We start from the raw sequence: 24,710 nt of genomic DNA, 5'->3' as shown, positions 1-24,710 counted from the left end.
AGACTGTAGAATGATGACGTATTAATAATTGATCGACTACTACGTATCGAATCATATGTTAATTTACTTATCTTTACCTTATCAAACAAGAAAATAGAGTGGAGGTATGTGTGTGTTTATTGTGAGAAGTTACAAAATATTTACATAACACATATACATAGCTTTCAATCGTCCATTTGCATCTCTTGGTTTGTTCTTCAATCTGAACTGCTTTATCGACTGGCCTCCAAGTGTTCTGTCAATGCCGTGTTTCTGATGTACTGAAACTCTTCACTCTGTGAGACAATTGTTGCAAATTCGACACCGCGTTCCCCTACACACTAATTACAAACATTCTTGTGAGTAGTGTCCGCTACAACAAGACATCAATAACTACGTACTTACTTGCGCATGTTACCTGTCATGAAGAAGCGTAGGCCGCTCACCAGCATTCTTCAACGAACTCTGTCCTGGGCGATCCTTTCCAGTTGCCATTCGTCCTTTTCATGTCTGCTTCCAATTCCCGATGTACTGTGTTCTTTGGCCTCCGTCTTTTTCGTTTCACCTCAGGATTCCAAGTAAGTGCTTGCCTCGTGATGCAGTTTGATTATTTCCTCAATGTGTGTCCTATCCACTTCCAACATCTTTTCCTAATTTCCTCCTCAGCTGGAAGTTAGTTTGTTCTCTCCCACAGTAGACTGTTGCTGATGGTATCCGGTCATCGGACATTGAGTATTATGCGTAGACAACTGTCCATACATATCTGTACCTTTTTGATGATGGTTGTAGTAGTTCTCCACGTTTCAGCTCCGTACAGTAGGACTGTCCTGACGTTCGTATTGAAGATTCTGACTTTGATATTAGTTGACAGTTGTTTTGAGTCCCATATGTTCTTCAAATGTAGGAATGCTGTCCTTGCTTTGCCAATCCTTGCCTTTACATCTGCATCCGATTCTCCTTGTTCATCGATGATGCTATCCAGGTACGTGAAAGAGTCCACATCTTCTGTATCAAGTGTGATTGGGTTGGTGTTCTTAATGTTGTATTTGAGGATGCTGTCACACTAGTTGTCTTCATCTGCAGTTGTTGGTGTGCATGGGATAGATGGGTCAGGTCATCTGATAAGTCCGAATCTTCTGAAGACAGCAATAAGGATGAATAAAATGTTTTAGTGGTAATATTGTGTGGTGACAATGTAATACTATTAAATGATTTTATTGAAGATCAAGTCATTAATTTCTTTTTTTAATAGACTTTATAGTTTTTGTCTAAAGAATACTTATTTCTGATCCGTATCCAGGGAAGCAATCAGTTATTCATTATTGTCTAATATTTAGCGATCCATATAAATGATCACATAACTTATTGAAGAAATAATAAAAATCCCTTTTATTGCTGGGTACGGTTTACTCGTTAAAGTGAGATTCATATTTGTCACGATCATTTGTTTGGTACATAATTTCTTTCATATTGAACTTGACCATGTAAAACTAATGCTTGTAAGCTGTTGAGAAGCACGACGGAGCCTTAGGAGGCTCTGAAGGAGCAGAAGAGATTCCATCTAATCAGAACCTGGTGGAGCTTTCTAGAACATCAACGTGACATACTACGATTGGACAATAGCATAACTCGATGTAACAAAAAACAAATCATTTTCATGGTCTCGTTTTCATTTTTTGATGAAGTTACATTGAATAAGGTTGACAGACACGTACAGTACATAGTTTTTTGTCCAAGATCTCACCATTTCGAGAATTGGAGATGGGAATGTGACATATTCGGTTTTAACTCTGTAGTCTAAATATTATTCTCTCGCTGAGAAACCTATATGTTTTGAGTTGGTTTACTTCCTGGTGCGCGCAGCTGATTCCAGTAGTAAGATGAAATAGCAGTTAAGTACTGTTCTGCTTTAAATAGAACTCAATAAGATGCAAAATTGCGATCAGTTCAACTAACTAGTGAATGATTCTCAGTAATAGCTGTCAAAAAACGGCAGCTTCTAACAACTTAGTCGTATGAAGAGTTTTCAGACATAGATTAACTTTCAGGCACGAACCAGCGATTGTCTACACAAAATTAGACATTTCTAAACCATCGCTCAATGGTTTTAATATTGACTTCTTAAATTATTATCTAGTAAAAACGATTTAAAATTAAAACAACTATATTACGATTATATTACAATCCAGTGAGTCATCGTAGTACAAGCGCATTTTTTAAAACGAGTAATATCTAATTGATTATAGCATCAGAAAAAGCTGTTCTCCATGCTTGATGTTCAAGCGAACAACTGAATGTCGCAATGAATCTCATACTACAATATTTTTTTTTTCATAAATAATCAACCTGGTTAACAAATCAAAAAATGTTCCTTTTTTCTTGTTTCATCTGCATTGGTATGTCAAATAACTCACCTGAATAATTCTTTTTTTCTTAAAATATCTTTTATCGTGTGTAAGACGTATTAATCAACAGAATCTTCGAATAGAATTATACCAGCAAAATAAAAATATCCTTTTTCATATTTTCAAGTGTAAAACGGACACAAAAACAAAAGCAAAATAAAAAGATATATGGGCACTTTATAATTAACTATGGATTATATCTTTCTGTTGATATCTGTGACCCTATTCAATGACTACAATAAGTTAATGCTTCTCCTTTTATATACCAATTTCAACAATGTAATTTTAATAATAATAATTATTATTATTTGTAAAATCTGTTTCTATTATCTAGGTTATACAGATGGTAAAATTTGTTTATATAAAACAAATTACTTTCAACCTATACTTGAATGGGATGTTACGTCAGCAGTGCCAATAACAAATTTATCCAAAATAAAACTAACTAAAAATAAAGATGACACAGTAGCACCAATTTCAGAATCAATATCAAAGATTTCAGTTAATCGTTCATTTATTAGTATTCGTAAACTTATTTGGTCAGCTACTCGTTCTTCAGTATTTTTCAGTTTGGATTCAAATAATCAAATAATTTTATGGGATATTGTAAACATATTCAACCTGGCTAATAATTCTTTACTCTTAAATGATACAGAATCTAGCTTGAAGAATGATTATCCGATAAACGTGAACTTGAATGATAAAAAAATACTGTCTTGTCAAATTAATGATATTTGTATAAGTAAAATGTCATGTTCGAGAAATATTAACCGAATTTCATCATCCTCAATAGCACCGATTTCGACTCACTCATCACCTTTATTTATTTTATTCTATCCGCATAAAATTAGCATACACTGGATTAATTCCCGTTGGATAAATGAATCAGTGAACGAAAATACTTTATTAATGAAAACCCTCGATAATTTCAGTAGTATCAGTTAGCCTAAAACTTGGTAATTTATACCTATGAATGTAATTTTCATTGATTGGATACTCGATTTTGAGTATTTCTTTATGTTTCTTTATTGTTCATTCTATTGAAGTGAAGTAAGCAGATGTACATAATACTAAATGTAGATGAATGAACCACTATTATTATTGTTTCTTTGAATACGGATCTATGCTTATGTATGAAAACACTTTTCTGTTCGATATTCTCACAGTCCAAAAAATTTACATTACAAGACCATATACTAGTGTTAAGTAATGACTGTATCAACCGTATTTTTTAAGCAATTTTAATCAATCCTTCATTGTTCATGAGAAAAAAATAAACAATATATTTCTTCGTTTTTAGCTAAGAATGCTTAATCGTCAAATACAGTTGAAATAAGTTGGACGAAAGTTAGAAGCGGCAGTGGCTGGTGTTTTTCAGTGAAAGGAATATCAAAAACGTACATCAGCTTTGTATGGGCTTTCTAACCAAACACGATCGATCGAGTTAGCACTTGTGGAGAACTTTCATCGTTTTTTTTCAAACTTAAAACTATGTTCGTCCAAGTTATCCACTGTCCCTTTATCTATTCAATTTCCTTATGAATCTCCTCCTAAAATTCAATCTTTCCTTACTTATTTATTCAGTGGTCTATCTCCTATTAGATAATCTACTCCCCGACTTGGAATATGTGGATGGTATAGTTCTGTTTGTTTGAGACCTCGATACAATATTGAGTCTTCTGATCATCTTGAGAGACAAGGTAAACACGTTTCTTACGCACATACTTCTCCATCTAAATGCAAATGTTTGTTCAGGGACTAGTTGGAATCAAGATTTGGACAGAGAGATGGAGTTGGGCACGTCGATCATTTCACTTATCTTAGATGTTTCATCCGTCTTGATGGGTCAGGGTTTGATGAAATCTCAATACGGAATCATCAATCTCGACTGTGGCTCGCCAGCTTACGCCACTTATGACATAGAAGTATATGCGTTTCAAGCAAATAGTGAGTAAAGCGCCCAGCGGTGCACTATGTATTATTGCATGGCTATGAAACACGGTTTACGAAAGTACACAAAAATTGTGGAATGCGTGTTGTTTGTCACAGATGTCTCAGAATGATTGACCACGTGAATGAGTAATGTTTAGGTTAGGTGTAGGATTCGTGGCAAAAGTGGCCAGTCAGTTGATGAGGTTATGAACCTTAATTAACTGAAGTGGCTGGGACAGGTGTGACGTATATTTAATCACCACCTGATTGAACGTGTGCTGCTTGCTGGTGTAGAAATGGGTTGGAGGGAAGCAATGAGTTGTTAAATCAAAATGTGTCACCATTGCATGAAGTCATTGAATGTTGGTTGGCTGGAGTCATGCTGGTGGATGCAGACTACATGTTTGTTATCGGCATGATGACCGTGATCAGTGGTTATGGAGTTCGGATGGAGTTGTTGATAATCAGTTAAAATGACGCGAATGAATCCATTCATTATTTTGAATTGTAGTATTTCTTCATACATACCTTTTCATCCTTTTTTTTCACACCATATCCTCAATGTCAAGTATCTTCCATAGTCATTGAAATGACTATCTGTCCAGGTTCATTTTAAGTTTTGATACATCTATTCTTTAGAAAAAATGTATTAACAATTATGCTTAAAATTTATGCAGTGAAAGACTTTTTCTGAATGTTACTTGGATCTATTTTTTTGTCGGAAATATTTTAAAATGACATCAAAACTATTTATCATTTCTAACACTTCATACTATGTCTAGAAAGCAGCAAACCAGTTTGCATTTTATCCATAACAGTATTTTTAAGAAATGTCAAAATATTATGAGAAATATTTACAATCTTTGTCGCACTATAATTTACCGAATTACAAATATGTCATTTTACAATCTATAAGGAACAAAAGTTCAATTAAACTTGATAGACTACTAACACTAATACACTATGTTTAGATCGATGTTTTAAGTATTTCATCTACAGAGAATTAATAAAAGGTGAACTTGATATCGTTTCTGGGTTTTTGAATCTTTTTACTAATTTAGGTTTCATCATATCATTTGATGATGCATGAAAGAGACCGTTAGTTTATATCTCTTATGCATATGAACGAAATAGTAACTACACAAAAATCTTTAACTGTTAACAACAACTCATAATTTAAATGAGTGTATATTTAAATATCTTTTAAAATGGATGTGCTGATCATTAATTAAATATATACCGCTAGGTTTAAACTATATCCTTTTAAGAAACAGCTGTTATTATTGCTTTTTTTGTTATTTTATTTCGTTTGCATTAAATAAAATGAACAAGACCGCGATTACGTTCGGATGTTAGGTAGTTAGAGGTAATCGACAAGAAACCGTAGACCGATGTTTCGTGGTACTTGGTGTTCCCCAGCAAAATGTACCTGTAATCTTGAGGGAATTGATCTTCTCTGGTGCATTAGATTTCATGTCTTCCAGTTGCGTAGCTAGGTCATTAGAATTCGGTCACCAAAAAGAATGACTACCTACATAACACTGATCACTACTGAGTGATAGGTCAATTGTGCACATACTTCCATTTATTTAACTGGAACTGAAAGCGTTATAGGAATCCGTAGTTTGAAAAGTTTTTACATAAATAACTTTAAAAATATTATTGAGATCACGAACCAATCTAAGTTAGAAGAACATTTAAAATCAGGAAGCATTTGATGGATGTTTCGTCCACAAACCCGTAGTTCCAAAAAATATTAGTCAGCTCATATGTTATGTGGATACTTGCAGTCTTACATATTGCATTTTCACTAGTTTGTCTTTTAATTATACATCTAGAATGTAAACACGAGGATCACTGTATATCGTTAGTCGAGAAACTTAGTCGAATATCCATCGCGCAGTATTTTACCATTATTATGAGGGTTTAATATTTTCTGAACTATACCATACCGTGAGAGGTGTCTAGGGTAATGTTTAACAAGACATGTGATACTGGACAGATCCTAAATTAGAAATGTCCAATGACTTATTCACAATCTAATCAAAGATTCTCATATTTCACAGCAAAACGATACTATTCACTCACTTATTTCAAATCTATTGGGCCATATTTTTTTACATTAGCCAATTAGTGGTACATCAGAATCCTCATTCATCCTTGTTGTTGAGTTACTTAACTAATCCTGACTTGGCCAACTTTACACGTCACAACTTCTAATTAGAATGATGGACTTTGTGATTCACCAATACACTTGGAGGTCCTTGACTCAGTTTTTATGGGGTTATGAGTGGGAACCTCTGAAAAAACTTAAAATAGAACGCAACAACCAGTGAGGGTTCTGAGAACTTTGGGAGTTTTCAAATTCATATCACTTCCCAAGTAAATTTGCATTTAGTGTTTTGTTGAATAAAGCCTATGTACTAACATTTTTCGTTTCAATATAAAAACCAGTTTAAATGAAATTGTAATTCACTTTGTTTACTGTGATATTTTGGATTCAATTAACAGAAATAATAATTTTTAATATATTTACATGGTGTCTTTGTTAATGTTTTGTAAAGGAATGATAATATATAATTGTATGGATTATTTTTCTAGATTCACTTTCTACCTTTGAAATTTTAGCCAATGAACTAAATTGATCTCAAATGAAATTGTAAAACAAACAAACAATTTAGATAAAATGTTATATTTTGACTTTCAGTACTTCATGAAATATACGTTTGCACATACGCATACAACAGAAAAATAAAGAAACATATTTGGAAATAAAAGATGAATATTCTCCTTTTTTTTTACCTAACAGCCTGATGACTTTATAACATTAAGGTTATCTTTATCTTATTTGTTATATCTAATGTATTTGTATGATTTTGTTTCCAGTGAACTTTATAACACACACATACACATTACATTTTAGATAAAAGGACAGAAGAGAACTGAATAAAAAAAGGAAGAAATCGTGTCAGTTTGTCAGAGAGAAAAGCAAAATAAACTAAAAAAAGAGCCAAACATAATATTAACAGTGATAATTAATATGTACATTAAATTTATGCGTATACGTGTGCACTTGCGTAATATAATCGATTATTGTGTTAAAAAATGAAAAAAAAACTGGTAGAAAATTTATCATTCTCATTCTAGATTTTTCTTCTCATAATTTTTTTTTCGTTACATTCAAAATATACTAGAATGAAAGGGTGGAAAGAAAAGAAGAGAACAACTAATAAAAGAGAGTTTACGCTGAACACTGGGTTTACACAGAGATTAGTGCAGAAAAAAAAACAATATCAAAGCAGATTGGAATACATTTAGTCAAGAAATGCATCCATCTCTATCTTCTGTGTTAGAATAAAACACCGTTTTTTATACATACATAAATATACATAAACATCTAATCATTTTCACATAAATAAGCACAAAACAGGCATACCACAAAGAGGAATAATAGTAAAAATATACATGCAAGTAACTGAATATTCAACAGTAATAATATTGTTTTTATTAAAAACGAATACAAAGAGTAATAAGAGTATTCATATAAATCAGCCGATACATACATAGTGTAGCTTTTAATTAATTGAAGACAAGAGTTTATTATTATTGAGTTTTGCGGAGTGAAACAGTTTTATTAACTATATTGGCAGCGTTTTACAAATACTGATCGAATAATAGAAAGAGCAAGGATAGGAATAATTGATATGTTAATATTATTGTTAATGAGTCATGGTGTACAATTATTATTCGATAACCAAAGATCTATTTACTTCAAAAGACGTTTGAAACTTTAGGAAAGACAATACACAAATGTATAATAGTAATAATTATTCTGTTTTGCAAGAAAAAAATACACTATTGACATCATAATTGTCATCACATCAGAGTAAAATACATAATCATTGTGAATCACTTTGTATTTCGTGTGCAGGCATAAAGTCAAACAATAATTCAAGAAATAATCACCAAGGTAGCTGGAAAATACCGATAAAATTTGACTTCATAACAATTATATATATATATATATATATATATATATATATATATATATGATAACAACACAATATTCCTCATTGTAACAAGATCATATACTTATTTATGCCACATAAATCATTGTATAATTATTCCGAAGTATCGAAAGTGTTCATTTTGTCCGAACTACTTATAACATTGAATGTAATAACTGTGTAATTAATAGCCATTATCAACGCTGTCATTAACAATCCTTGCAAACACCAATTTTACGTGACTAAATATTTTTCGTAAATTATTAAGAAATCTCTTTTACATTTTAAAACAAATACAGATAAGTTGAAGGTGAAACAAAAGAAATAAATAAAAGATTATCATTAGAAATCCAGACACAAAATATTTATACTTGTTGCACAAGTTAGCGGATAAATTATTATTATTTTTTTGAAATACATTAGTCTAGGCACAGAAAGAGTACAACACTAGTGTTTATGTATATTGAATTATACACCAAGTAAAATAATGTAGAGAGAAGCTAAAAAGGCAATTTTTTCCATACAAACTTTGTTTATCTTTGACGTTCACTTGACAAACCACGATTATTGGTTTCAAAGTAAGGTTGGGTCGATAACTGGAAGAAATCGCCTACAAAATTGTGCTGAAATCTAGATCAGTGTGTATTCATACAAGATCTAGAGAAAATGTTCAAAGTAACATTCAATAAAATGTATACAGCATATTCTTTCTCGATCTTCTAATTCACACACTTATGTATGTACCGAATCATACACACATTTAAATCTAAAGTAAAACTCATTCGCTCAGCGTCACCGGATCGATCGAAGACAATAAAAGACAGTACAATGTCTGTACAAAACGACTGCACACGAGGGTAAGTAGGTGAAACAAACTCATTACTCATGGATAGAAAAACTCAGTTTATATATGACACAAAAGGCCCACAACAGACAAGAATAATTTCATAATATGTAAGGGAATAGCTAACGTTAGGATATTTTTAGAGAATTCGCATAATTTACATATAGACAGTTAAAGAAGTCCCTAGGAGAAGACTATGCATACATACCAAAGTAAAGACTTTCTGATAAATAAATTATTAATACTGTCGACAATAATTCAACATAATTTTAAATACCTAAAATTCTTCTTCACCATTTATTCACTGAAATAAAATTTGAATAATAAAATGAACCAGTAATTTACACGTTTCTGATTTTCTGTTTTATCACTGTTTAGTACATTGAAATTAGCCATAACGTGTCAATCGATATATGTGATGTTGTGCCCTACAACCCTCTTGTGCAACTTCCAATACATATGCAATACACAATAATACTTCATTTGTTAATTTATTTGTCAGGACCTAAAATAGATTTTGTTTTTGAAAAGAAAAGAAGAAACAAGTATAATTAAATATGTTATGATAACTTGAATATAATGATTAAAATTTTTTGATTACCAATGAATTTAAAATCATTATATGATGTGACTAACCTTATAATACGCTATACTAATAATATCACGATTATTTATATTAACTAATGCAGTTGTAAAAATAATTACCACTTTCATTACGCTTGTTTATTGAGATGATAATCTTCAGATAAATTGATAATGGCATTTTTCATTCGGATAAAATCTCATTTGGTTTTTGTTCTGCTGAAAACATTGTCTTGTTGTTTAGACTTTAACGTTGACTGAATTCTACACAGATTTACGATGAATTTTTTTTCTTACCGCAAAGAATTAAGTCACTTTCAAACATAGAATTCAGCTTACCACATCATCTGGAAATAGTTTAGTTTTACTATTACGTTCGCCATTAATGTGTCTGAAATCCCCCCCTCCAAAAAATTAGATGTATTTCCTCAGGCAAAATAAGTTTTGGCGAATAAGGAACATCAGTCTGGAATAGTTATTTTTAGAAATAAATTGTCCTCTTTCATCAGGATAACATAAAAGTAGCATAATTGAAATACTTCAAAGATTTAAAACATTGTGAATATCGGTACCTGACATGTAAATAAAGTTTTAAGAAAACGAGCTGTTTTATGAACAGATTAGCGGTACCATAATTTAAAACATTTTGAAATCAGATCATCTTATAATTATGTTTCTTGAAAAAGTTATTTTCTAACTAAAAATATCAAGTTATGAAAATCGGTAAATGCTAATTTCTGTGCACATGGACTAATACAATCACCTTCTTTAGTAAGAGAAGTTCTTCATTATCTTTTTTCAAAGAACAGTCTACTGGAATGTAAATCACAAATAGAAATCGGCTGTAGGGCTACTACTATAATTAAACTTTTTCAAAATAAATAAAGTTACGATTTCCCACTTTGTTTAACTCAGTAAATCTTTGGAGAATCAAAATAATTTATATTATGACGCAATACTTCAGTTAGTTAATGAAATGATGAAATGTTCCAGATTAATTTGATTTTATCACACTGGCAGATAAATATACTTTTTCATCATAATTATATAAACTAGGATTCTTTTATTAGTAGAGTATCTACAAACAGTCATCCAGTTTGTAAAAGATTCTCTATGTAAAGAAAACAGTTAACCGTAAATGAATTGCATGTCAGTAAAATCTCTCACAAAATAATAAACCACATGAAACAATGAACATTCAGTCAACTGTGAATCATTTAAAATGTGATGTAATCTTTCACTGGTCCAAGTTGATATATCCTACATCAGTACAGTGATAAAGCAAATTAAGAGGTAGAAGAGTAAAAGAGTTGACATAACACTACTAAATGTGGTTGAAACTAAATATTAGGAACATAGTTATACCTGAACGAATGAGCCTGAAAAGCAAATAATACTAAACTCATTTATTTGATGATCCAATCATTGAACAAGAATTGTTTCGAAGAAACGTATTACTTCCTTTCGAATATCATTCCTAGTTAATCTTCATTTGTAAAAGCTCAGAAACGTCGTTTGTATATTTAGTTTAAATAAGCCATTAGTTGAGATTTTGAGATGATAGTAAATGAGTGGTAAAACGATAAACTAATCGTTAATCGGCTCTCATTTTTACAGATCACTGGATCTCCGGTTTAAAATCTGGTAGAATGAGGGGGATGTGATCGGAATTCCAGGCCTTCTAAACAGGCTCACAAACTAGGGGTATATTAATTATTATTACCATTATTATCGTCTTATCATATTTATAGCTTTGCTAATACTAACACGAATACTACTGGTTCAAAAGACAATGGTGGAATGTTTGGTATTATTACCAAAATTTGACTTGATAACTTAAAATAAATTGAGTACTGGAGAAATTAGTGATAAGGAAATTAATATGTTTGTAATATCTCAATGAGCAGCGAAACTAAACTTCCTGATATTTCCTGACTCATGGTAAGCCACTTCTTCAAAAAATAAAATCGTATACAAATTAAATTAACTCAATTCTAAATAGTGCAAAGAAATTGAATTTCTATTTACTGAGAAAACCACTTAGCACTCTAGAAATTGGCCCAGTTGTAGATTAACTAATCGAAAAACTTCTAGGAAATAACTTTCATCCACAGCTTCAAGAAACATTACATATTTTTACAAAACGAAAACTCTTCCTACTTAAAGTTTCACAAGAGGAATCGAGAGCTCTTTATCCACTATAAAAATCATTATTAGTGCTAAAGCTGAAAAAAGGAATACAACTGTAGTCATGAATAAAAGGGATTATAGTGGAAAAGCTTTGAACACCTGTCCATAGGATCTCAACAAAAGGTTGACATTAAAAGTTATCACATTTTTAGTAATTTGGTTCAACTGGAGATAAACTAACTTTCGAAAAATAAACTAAAGCTTTCTATTAGTGTCGCCTTATGGTTTACTTGATGTCCCAAATCATGCACTATATCACGCTTTTATGGTCTACCCAAAATGTTTAAGCCAGATATCCCACTAAGATCTATAGAAAACTTTACAAACAGTCCTTCATATGCATTATATAAAAATTTAAACAGCGAATCGAGGCCACTTCAATACAAGTTACATAATGTAATCAAAGATTCTTATGAATTTAAGTGTGAAACATAGGAATTAATTATCTAAAAGAATGAAACTATGATAAGCTATGGTATTTGGTATAAATTTACCAGTATTCTAATTGATAAATGCCTATAATTTATTGGTAGTTTAGTAAAGAATGATTATACTTTTTCTGACAGATGTCCTTCAGGCATTATTTTAGTCATAAAATCCCTAAAACTGCCAAAACTCAATCTCATTTACCTTTGATCGGACACCATTTGAACAAACAAAGGGAGTGACAATGAGATCCTTAATGTTCTCAACTGTAGCTAAACTATTCGCGTTTCATATAGAATCAAGTATTTTCACCAATGATATTGAATTACAAATTTGCAATAGATATGTGGAGGATACTTTTGTCATCATAGGAAAGACGTTCCTATGATCTTTTGTAAGCTGATTAATACACTCTCATCCTCACTAAATCCACTTATGAGAATGAGCACTGTGGGCTGTCATTTCTAAGTAAGATTCTAAACCTAACCATCTATCGTAAATCAACAGACTCCAATCGTCATACTGATTTCAGTTCAGCATATCCAGTCAGTGTAAAAACTCTTAACTCAAAAGTTTCTGGAAGAACGATCAATATTCATACAAATGAAGAGGACATCCAAGAGGAGCAGAAAAAAATAATGAACATCTTACAGTCTAATAATTTTTTTGTGATTGTTATTAAAAATTTGCTAAAATGAGACGATTTATTATTAAGTAGTAGCTCGAAGGAAATACCATCGATTGGTACCATGGTTCTAACCTACCCCCATGATACAGCAAAGGAGCTCTAGACGATCTTAAAACGATTCAGAATTAAAGCATACTACAAAGCAACCAATACCCTTCGGAATGTTTTAGTCCGCATAAACGAGGAGATCATATTAATGTTAATACAGAACTGTGTCTACAGATTACGGTCTATCGATTTTGATGCCTTCTAAATTGGAGGGTCATCTCGTGAAATCTTGACTTCAGCCATTGAACATATAAGCTACATTAAAAACCACCTAATAATTTTTTAGAACTTAAGAATATCCAAAGTAAATCAAAAATAGCAGTGTATGCCATCTTCAATAACCATCAGGTTGTTATTAAAAATATCAAAATAATACAAAAAGGCTTCTCCAACCACAAAGAAAGACGAGTAGCTGAACCTTTCCATATATTACTAAATCTTACTGCTTTCAATGGGAAAGAAGTTTTTACCATCTATTTAAGTTGGTTGATTTATCCTAGCTACATCTCATAACGTTAGTGCACATTCAAATTCAACTCAACTATTCACATTACAAATGTTAAATTTTTCACACCCATTAACATTAACACACATATACAATCATATCACATGAAAATCTCATTGACTTAAGTGATTTGACGTTGACTCGGTCGAACCTATTTTCGACTGATTGTACTAAATATTTTTGTGTCATTTTTCTGCATAATTGAAACCTGGATTTATATACTTAGTTGTTTTTTTTTCCAAAGAAGATGTAAGTTATACTGAATCAGAAAATGATTGAAAATTTAATTTCCCTAGTCAATGGGACATTACAGATTTATTCATTTTATTATTAATATTGGAGTTTGTTTAAAAGAAACTTTTCATTGATAGATTTGTCCAAACAATACAAAAGTAATTTTAATTCACATAAAATAATAACGAATGAAAATGCTCTCGATTTATAGAAAAAGGACACCTAATATTACATGATAATTCGGAAGATAATTATCAGCCTAATAAATGTAAACTAGATTACAAGTATAGTGTACTTGTTTATAGTCCCAATTCTAAAGCGAATAGTAGTTGCCTCAGTAATTGCTGTGGGTGTAGAGACATAACTGTATACTTGAACATGTTAGTATTAAAAAAACGAAATTATGACGAATGAAGTGTACAGAAACAATAAAAGCTAAATATTTTAGGGATATATCTGTATATTATTAAGCTTATCAAACCTATACATAAATATTAACTTGTATAATTGAATAGACGTCGGTTTATAAACAACTGAGATTAGTATTTCGATACGAAATTATCATTAGGGTTTGGAAAGTAATTCTACAAGCAAACGTAATGACAACTGTTTATAATTTGTGGACCAAAGTATTCCTGTTATGAAATTAAATCAATGCATAAAATTCATATTCCATAATGTTAAGTATTTGATATTTTACTTTTAAATGACAAATTGCAACCAGATTGAATAACTTTTGTGGTATATGATTAATACACAGAGTTAGTTTATTGTTAAAGTATTAGTTCCATGAGAACATATGAATTAGTAATAAACATAATGATGTAGTAGAGAGATAATGATACTAGATTACGTAATATGAATCATAACAATGAAAGATTGTGTGTATGGAAAAGAGGTCCCTTTGCCGAACTTCGTGCTTTTAATGTTTAAAGGGCAATTATAGGTCAACAGAGTCAAATGGCTCTTAGATGATATTTGAAGCAAGAATATAGATCTTTTTTCGAAATAAATGTGATTTTAGATAGAAAAAGAAGTTTATTAGAATATTAGATATCGTAATGTATGATTAGGAAAGATTATACTTAATTGACTGATCATCGTCATAATGACAACACCTGTTATGAACTAGAAAGCAAATATATGAAACGAATTTTTCGTCATCATTTAATATAACTCAAGAAACACATTCAATAACGGTAAGCTGATTCTTTTGACATTGAAAGCTTTAAACCGATAAAAATACATTTCTTTTTTCGTATTAACTGGAAGAAATTAGCGTTGTACGTATTTCTTTGCAAATATGACAGATAAATCAAAAGCTGAATAAAATTCTCATGGATAACTAACTAAATCGACTTTCATTTAATCTAGTATAAATGAATGAAATCTGTAACATTAATAACACACCTCTAGATTCTGGAATTAGAAAATGTGGATGGTGAATATAGCAAACGACTAAAGATTAAGAAGTTATGTGACAGCGTTTTGAGCCATTCAACTTTTTTTAGTTATGAATTGAAAATATAGAGAAATAAATTATACAAAACTTAACACGAAGCAGGACAACTTGTTATTCAAATATCTAAATTCTGGTCAATAAAATTACGAAAAACAAGCCTGATGGATTTATTGCTCCTAGAAAACATAATGATCTGAAAAGTAACTGTTTGACTGGAATCTCATCGACTTTCTGAAAGAAATGTAAGGTATTTAGAGTAAACTGTATCTACACAAGTTATTGAAATTTATTTCTACAGAGCTAACATCTAAGGTTTTTCATTAATTGTAAAAATACTCTATAGGATAGTGAAACTATTTTTAAAAAATTAAACAACCTGTTTTTACATCCACTAAGTTTAGTGATAAGCTTACTGATTGTTCCAATTAATCAACAAGGTTCTCAGACAATTTGTCATATGAACATCGTTTCCACAGCAGAATCATTCTCAACACAGTCATGTATTTTGTTAGTACAGAATAGACGGAATATGGCTAACAGTGAGATCCAGGACCTGTGTTTCGTCCTATTTTCGACTCATCAGTTTGGTGTACCTGTATCTTGGTACGAACATCAAATCTAGGATGCAGGCAATTCTAACTGACGAGTCCAAACCAGAAGAAAACACACATCCTGATTTTCAGTGTTAGCCACATTTCATTTATTCTATAATAGCTTGTATCATTACAGCCCGCAGACGATGAAAATAAGGCGAATAAGACTGATCAAATTCAAGGAAAAGCATGTAGTTTGTTGTTAGCCAAGTAATAAATTCAAAATAAAAAACATCCTCAATTTTCCCTTCGATCTAATCTACTTAATTTCTGATATAAGTATTATCAAGCATAGCAATTAAAATTCTGTGCGTTAGTTAAGATGCCAAGCGTTTTTTTTTTAAGGAAAAATAATAAATTTAGTAACAAAAAGTCAACTTTATAGAGACGTTAAAGGAGTGAACTATTATGCAAAACTTTAACCAATACTATATATTTTAAAACACGATCCATTCATGTCTCAACATGTGAAAACTAAATTTCACATTAAAATTCTCTAGAAAGGTATCAGTTAACCTAAAGTGACTTTCATAGTTTACACCAGAAACAAATTTGGATACCTACACATAATTTAACAATCCTGTATTCTTTTAAAGGTGCGTTGTGTTTTATAGTCAGAGAATACAGAGCTCTTTATAGGCGTTTGATACTATTTCGCAGAAAATTTTCAAAGATCCATACGATGAATTAACAAGCGATTGAAAATCAATGTTTTTTGTTAACGTCATTCAAAGAAGTTTTTTGATACCACAAATACGGACTAAAGACTAGTAAGTTGTTAGAAATACTATCATAGACTGTGAAGTCTACGGTCTGTTCTCATGCTATATCAAATTCATATTATTAAACTTCCTGAATCAATGAACCTTTAGTAAGCAGTTTGAACTATTGTGTCACTCCAGTAAGCTTTTTTAATTGGTAATCAATAAGATTGACTATAACACAAAAAGATAACCAACAAACGTTCAAATCTCCTTGACAATATCATCCCAATATTTCATCTTCATATAGATTTTGCAGACAATTACCGATAGGCATCTGTCAATTTACTATGAAAAATCGTTTCAATAAAATACTTTACTTCTATACTGTTGACGCTACTGATAAAGTCCACTAATTTTCAGGGAGAATATCCGGCTAACTGGCGAAAACGAAATGTTATCATCTAGAATTTGTGGTTCTACCGTATTATTAACTTTGATCTTTATTTAGTTAAAGTTTTTCTTTTTGAAAGTATTCCTTATTAATTGGTATAAAACCACGCCCTTAATTAAGCCATTCGTATCAAACTAACATTTTAATAGTGGCTTTAAATCATGCAAAATATTGTTGGTATAGTATGCATTACTTATGCTGACGGATTTAAGTAGTATGTATCAATAATTCAAAATACGAAGCATAAACACAGCTGGGGTTTTTTTGGATAGGAGTAAAATAAGCAATTTTCTTATAAGTGAAAACTGTTCGCTTTATAAGCGCCTTAATGATCTTAGTAAATGAATTGATACTACTATTTTTTGAAAATATCTACAAACAAAACCTCATTTCAATCACATTTTATGTTAACTTTGCTATATAGTATGAACTGATGTACCAAAAATACTCATTCTTATTTGTTGTAAACCCACCAAGTTTGTGAGGACATCTTATTTTTTATCTGCTCAAGTTTTTTTCCAATAAATGCGCGGATAAATTAATTAAAAGGAAATCAAATTCTTTTCATACACTTTGTATTTGTTCGCTTTCAATTAATCCGTTTTCTTATTGGGCGAGAGGATTTTTTGCAAATCATTTTTTTCCTTGTTTCTCTTTTACAAGAAAGTTCAACTCTAACAGGTATTTTTTTATCATCATTATTACACTTACCATCAATGGTCAGTTTATGTTCAAGAAAAATTCAGTTATTATAAATATGATTTTTTTTCTTCATTAATGTAAAATTAATTCGTTTATAACTATGGTGCATACCATAAATTCCTGTAAAATTAATTATTGTGCAATAACATTCCAATGGGATATTGTTGTCAAATCTTATAAACTTGCAATAAGTGGATCTGGGAGGATTATTTTAGTCAATTAATATTATATTGAAAATTTAATAGTAAAAATGAAGTAAAAAATTCCCTTCGAAAAACCATTCACAATTCATTATTTTGAGCAAATAATTGATCAGTAAAGATTTATAATTTAATCTTGAAGAAATGAATAACAGGTAAAACTATTCATTATGTATGCAAAACAATGATAACAAAGACAAATATAATAATAGAAAGACTACTGTTTGTTTATTATTTGTTACACTTGAAAAATAGAATTTAATTTTTAATTTTATATCTAGAATTCTTGTTACAGTTAAAAGGGATACGATATTTTGATGTAATTCTTCACCCCATCATATATTAGAGATGTGTTATTTTTTATTTGTATAGTATCCGATAGAGGTAGATCGAAAATATGCAAAACCAGTTTAATTAAGATTATTCAAACACAAGACACCTATTTTTTATATTGGATGTGCACCTGAACTTAGTTGACCAACTTCACAGGATATTATTTGGAACTATATGTCTAAAAAGTACTAAAACTATATTGAATATAAAACCCAATAGTCTTTTGTACATGTTGGTAGGATTGATTCTTTTAGTTTTTTCTTTTAAATAACTGAAATCCAAAGTAATTTTTGTCGAATATTTACAGAAAAGTAATAATAACCGCGTAAAACTATTAAAACAACTCTTGATGACTGATTGTTGTGATTCCATAAGTGGTAAAAACACTGTTGAATCGATGCACAATAACCTTACGAGGAAAATCTGGCATATACGGTATACGCCTTCATTTTTAATCTAAGTTGTTTTAACGACTTTTTTCATCGTCACATTATATGTGAAGAATTTGTATAACTTTGCAAAATTATTATTATTAACAAGAGAACCATCAAAATTGACGAACAGCAAACAGCCTCTTCATCACAGCTAATATTCTTAGCTGAATATAACTTTATACAATATACAATACAATCACATTCTATCAATCAAAAATGACCACTTTAGAACTCATAATCTTTATACATAATTAGATCAAAATGAGTGATTTATAGAGGGTTTACACGATTTGAATGTAATTTTTGCAACGAATGGAGCAAATTAATAGCTAATTATTAAAAGCGGAGTAGCTAAAATAGGATTTTCTTTCCGGTTTTAGGCTTTTGTATATCCTACATATTCTTCAACTTCGTGTTCCCTACAGTCTACAAACTCAGTTGGAGATTCTTTAATTATAAATTAATTACATTAATGTTACCAATCGATCTCATATAATTACCATACAAATAGGTACACATAATAGCTTAATTTGTTTTGCCAATTTCTTCTAATAAACCCTCATATCAGAAATTTATGAATAAGTTCTATACAACTATTGAAATAGAATTTCTCCGATAGAATTTTACTAGCACACTTCCTAAGGCCGAAAAATAATGAACGGCAAGTCAACTGACTACAAATAATTGTAGCAACAACCTGTGGAGAAACATTTTATCATCATTATCATCACAGTGGTTTTGGTCACTCAATTTTAAATTCAGCAGAAATCCAAGAAGGTTAATCTAAGATGAAATCATCTATACGCTTTATAGTTCTTAGCTTCGGATTCCATGTTAATCACATCAGTTTAGGCCAGTATCCTATAACCGATACTTATGTGAATATTTTTGTTGTTCTACTAAGTTGAAGATGACTGATAGAAATTTCTTCCTTTATACAACATCAGCAAAACCTCACATCAAATATTTGGCAAAAAGAAATTTATTCAAAAGTCAATATATAAGAGAAATAATGAATGTCGACTAAACTGAAAATTAACTTTTGACATTGAAAAATTCTCTATGATAATTATATACACTTGTATGTAGTTAACAGACCTTTACTTCTTGATCTCATGTAAACAATATATATAGATATATATTATATATATAAAAGCTAAAAAGGTTAAACTCAGTGTCAAATAGTTTTTTCTATCTTAACCATACTATGCTTTTCAAGGATATGTCTGTTTCTTGTAGATTATGAATTTTAAGAGAAGACAAAAGAAATGCAAGTTCCATCATGAAATTTATTTAGTAACAATAAATGGAAAACACAAAACTTAATAATGTAAAACTCATAATGTTTACTGTCTATCATATAATACAATAATAGTAATAATACATGTTATAGCTGGTCGATTTCTGGAAATCGTATATATATATATATATATATATAAATTGAGTCAAATGAGACTTAGTCATTATAATGCTTAAATAGTCAGCCAAGTAACTTTCAAAAAAGAAAGAAAAGAAAACAAGCAAACAAGATGTATATAACTCAGTAATATGATCATATTAATCCATATCTGCAGTTATTCAGTCTTTATTTATGGCTATGGCAAATATAGTTTAATAAAAATGATACTGAATTTTTAAAATTTTTACAGTATTGAATACTGTTAAAACATACAAAAACTTAAATGAGTGACTTAGTAATAAACGTTGTTAATATGTTACTTCAAACGTAGTCGTAAGTGATTAATTGGAAATATTCAGTGAAATATATCAGAAATTGGTTTTAGAAATTACAAAATAAATATTTTATGGAACGATAAGCTAATTCAATGATGCTACTTGTTCACCAGTTAAAGATTTATATGATCAGCTTTGAACCATACTTAAGATTTGAAAGTTAATGATACTAACAGGTTGCCGAAATCGAGTTGTGTGTAAAGCTGCATTTTAACTTCCTATCAGACGGAGGCTGAGTGCTTCTATCATTAAGTTAACACGAGTCACATATTATCAGTTGGTATATGGTAACAAAAACACTGTAATAGTTGAGAATCTAAATCATTAGATAATAAAAGATTTTACAAGACGAAGATTATCTTAGTAAAATATCATGGAACTACATTATGTTCTGCTAGGAAACATGTCAATCCATTCTTACGATACTGTCCAAAGAAATTCATATGTAAGCCTGTGTTATTCAGCTTATAGTGGATCTGAATGGTATCTGCTTTGTTTAAAAACCAGCATAATTATAGCAAAGCCTGTCATAGGACATGTACATAGTTTTCAATAAACTGGGTGATCCTGTCAATAGTCATATGTTTGTCTCAGAGATTGAAGCACATATGTCTAAGTTCATAACATACTTCTGTGAAATATTACTAAAAAGATCATCATCAGAAGTTTCATTTCTTTAAAAATTTAATAAAGGTAACATTATTTAACTACTTTACAATAGATAAAAACTTTGTAGATCTCATCTGGTTATGGATTATAGCTAAAACTAAAAGTATGTCATGTCTCCTTGAAGTCACTAACTTCTAGTCTGAGCAATGTTGGTGGATGTAGACTACTTGACTGCGGTCAGCGTGACTTTCGTAACCAATGGTTGGAGATTCCGGGTGATATGGCTCGGAATCGGTCACAGTGGCGTAGGTGTATACACTCTGTCTTCCCTTAAACTATGAGATTAAAATCGCTTCATATCTTTCTTTCTACCAACTAATATTTTCTTCCTGTACTATGTCCTTATATACAATCTTATTTTATCTATTACCACCACTAAACTGACTATTATGAATCCGGTGTTCATCTTGTTGTGTTAATGAGGTATGGCAACTTGGACGGATGCACACATGTGCCTGGTCGTACGTTGTAGCTGACTGACTGACTGATGTCATGTCTCTTTTCACAGTTAAAACTCAATTCAAAACGTGAGCATTTACAATAGTTTAAATGATCTGGACACCTTTATTATTCGGTGGTGAGTATTATTTCTCTATCCTGAAGAATTACAATCAGAATGATTGCAGTGGACAAATTACCGTTTAATTGCTGAATTAGTATTATCAATTTTTTAGAAAAATAACTGATAATGAGAAATGACGATGACGTTTTACCAACGTTTTTCAGTATATGTCAGTTTGATTAAACTATAGTTTTCTGGATACAAGAAAATCTTCTTCGTACTTACACTATCATACGGTTTATTAACAAAAAGAAAGACTAATGTTTTGACATAACACCCACTGAAACCCAACAGCCCATTATTCAGAAATTAAATATTTCTTCACTAAAAAAACACTAATTTTGCAAATAGCACAGAACTAAATTCACAGAAAAAATAGTGATCATTGTTTTTCCAGGTTGACATAAATTATTACCTATATAAAGGAGCCAAAAACAAAATCCAGATGAAAGAATACTTACCTAAGTCAAATAATTTTGTTATAAAAAACCATATTGATGAATGGACCAAATACTTTATCTGTTGAAACAACTTCACATAACTGTGTGAATACTAGAGTCCATAACCTTGCGACAGTAGTCTTCAGGTGACATTAAGGTTAACATCAATTTTGAAGAGAGGATATGAAATATTTATCAAATTTTTAAATTCCTAGCCACTATATGTCTTTCTGATGCATTGCAATGCTTTAAAAATATTCACGTTTACAATCCCGTATTAAAAAGTTTATGTAATTTTTTTTATGACCAGTTTATTAAAAATCGTATTATCGTGTATTGTAAAATTACAAGAAATTAATTTACTTCAGCACCGAAAGACTGTTCTAAATCATGAATTTTTTATTGTCAAGCAAGTTGAAAAATAAATCTTACTATTAAGAAAGTGCTTAGATTAAAAAAGTGATATTCGTACCATTTTTCAATTATCGAAGTAGAACACAGTAACTAGCTAATAGCATCATGATGGTATTTAGGGTGAAAAAATTGGTGCATTAGCTTACGATTAAAACCAATTAATGTTGCATAATGTTTTTTTCGAAAGCAAATTACTCATCTAACAACTAGGCTTTCGGTTCAGTGGATAAGATTAGCAACAGTTCTGCTCGATCAACATGAATACTTTTAAGTAGCATATAAATCATCAACATTTTTGATGGTTCAGTTCTGCATAGACGTTGTCTTCTTTAAACCGTTTTGAAAGTTTGTTGAATAGAATTGTACATGCCTCCAGTAACTTGAGCATAATCCAATACTAGCTACTAAAATTTTAATAGGAGCTGCGACCAAAGGAATTCAGCCTCGTGGGATGTCACTTATCCAGAGCCATCACACAATGAAACAGCCATAATCGAGGCTGCACTTGCTTAACTAACGTTGAAAATATTCTCGCGCCTCCAAGCCCGTCTCTGTTATCTGCCATGCGTCATGTTAGTTGTTTAATTACAATAGTTGTCCAAGTTTTGTTCGAGATTTAGGTAACCATATCTGATTTAATGGCTTAATAAGTACTGAACTTTAATATAAGTGGCTTAATCTCTGGGATATGCATATAACTACTTATAGGATCACCTAGTTCATTCACAACTGTATCATCAGGATAAATGAAATCCATCACTTAGGGAAACAGTTTTGTATATGAAATTAAAACAATTCTACCTATAATGTCAAGCTTGAATGGAATATATTTCTCTGAAGTTAAGTAAAAAGGTTGCTGGTCAGTTATGGTATCTATTTTCAAATTCCTTAAATGATAACAGTATGAAATCGTTCAGCGAATTAAATTATGCAGTTATTTTACATCTGGATAACAGTCAACTGTCAAGGAAATTCAGTTGATGACAACTTTCAGAGCGTTTTCTTTGTATAGTACTTTTAACCAAATAGACATACACAATTCATCATCTAGTCGATAAAATTGGTTAAGCATCAAAAAAAAATACTATAAATAGTCGTGCTCTCTAGATGGTAGCACATGTACGTTATCCAGAAAATTGTTTAGTTCAGTGTCATATGAGTAACTTAGTAATAAGACTACGACTGATTCATGCAAAGGGAAACTATAAACTGTGTTAGTTGATTTTTTCCACTCTCAGATATGTAGGTCATTTACAGAGGAAATCAGCATAATGTCACAACAATGCAGACACAAATCAGGAAAATGTAAAAAAGCGTGTAAGCTGGAAAATCGATATAATGAAGACACCAGTTAATCCATGATAAATAAACAGATAAGAGCTTTCATCCAGACAAATAATTACTTGAAAGTAGTTTATTTTTGTTAATGTATTTACTGTCTTATTTTCACTCTTTCTGACAAATAGATTTTAGATGGTGAAATATGAATTTACATGCTATATATATGTTCGATTTTACATCTAATATTCGTAGTTTATACATTCAATTATTGTCCAACAAATAGGATTACTAGAATATATACACATTCATAGTGATTTTGTTTCGTGTAATCTTAAAGAGTTGAGTTTTGTAAACAAAATAAAAATAAAATAATTTTTTATGAGATTCACTCTCATGGGAAACATAAAGTTAAAAAATTCTATGTTCGTTTGAAAAGTAACGAAAGAAATGCCAATACAACGAAATTTACTGTCATGACGTGAATCACATGAACTCTTTGTCATCTTAAAAGGTGCCATAATTAAACTATGAGTTCCTTTCTTCTCAGGTTCATGCTCTTTATTTTTATCAAGGCTAGCAAAATAAAATTAGCGATTATCGTAAAATTCTTACGCAAATATACTTTCTGTTTTGCCAAATCACTTACTATGGAACTAGGTGACTAAAGTGGAATTAAACCATACACCTCAAATGAATGATCAGTCAATAAAACGGGAAATCTCAATCCAATTACGAGCATAATTCAAGCGCTTCTTGTAAGTCTCTACCATAACTATCCTTACTAACTCTTGAATATAAAATTGGGATTTTGTTTTCGTTGTTGGATTAAACTCCGTGTCATAAAGTTTCTCTTTTTACATACTAGCATTCAGAAAATATATTTAAATCAGA

The 24,710-nt window shown here is 30.6% G+C and overlaps 2 protein-coding genes across 4 annotated transcripts in view; one reads left to right on the top strand and one right to left on the bottom strand.

Moving 5' to 3' along the window:
- MS3_00003091 (uncharacterized protein) overlaps positions 1-7,757 on the top strand; it is a 37,274-nt gene extending 29,517 nt beyond the window's left edge. The window contains exons 7-8 of the mRNA XM_035731961.2: positions 2,719-3,340; positions 7,240-7,757. Of these exons, the coding sequence (XP_035589527.2) occupies positions 2,719-3,329 (611 nt within the window). The 3' untranslated portion in view covers positions 3,330-3,340; positions 7,240-7,757. The remainder of the gene's footprint in view (positions 1-2,718; positions 3,341-7,239) is intronic.
- Positions 7,758-8,580: 823 nt separating this feature from the next.
- The window catches only part of TEAD1_1 (Transcriptional enhancer factor TEF-1), a 72,859-nt gene continuing 56,729 nt past the window's right edge, over positions 8,581-24,710 (bottom strand). For 2 of the 3 annotated variants that reach the window (XM_051210787.1, XM_051210788.1), the window contains one exon: positions 8,581-9,672. In XM_051210787.1, coding sequence (XP_051070807.1) covers positions 9,556-9,672 — 117 coding nt within the window. In that variant the 3' untranslated portion in view covers positions 8,581-9,555. Of the gene's footprint in view, positions 9,673-9,803; positions 10,322-24,710 lie in introns of those variants that run through there. The other variant, XM_051210786.1, reaches the window with a different exon arrangement.

This window comes from Schistosoma haematobium, chromosome ZW, assembly GCF_000699445.3.
Source record: "Schistosoma haematobium chromosome ZW, whole genome shotgun sequence".
In the NCBI taxonomy this organism is placed as follows: domain Eukaryota; kingdom Metazoa; phylum Platyhelminthes; class Trematoda; order Strigeidida; family Schistosomatidae; genus Schistosoma; species Schistosoma haematobium.
The sequence above is the reverse complement of the archived record's forward strand: the minus strand, read 5'-3'. Positions and strand labels throughout refer to the sequence as shown.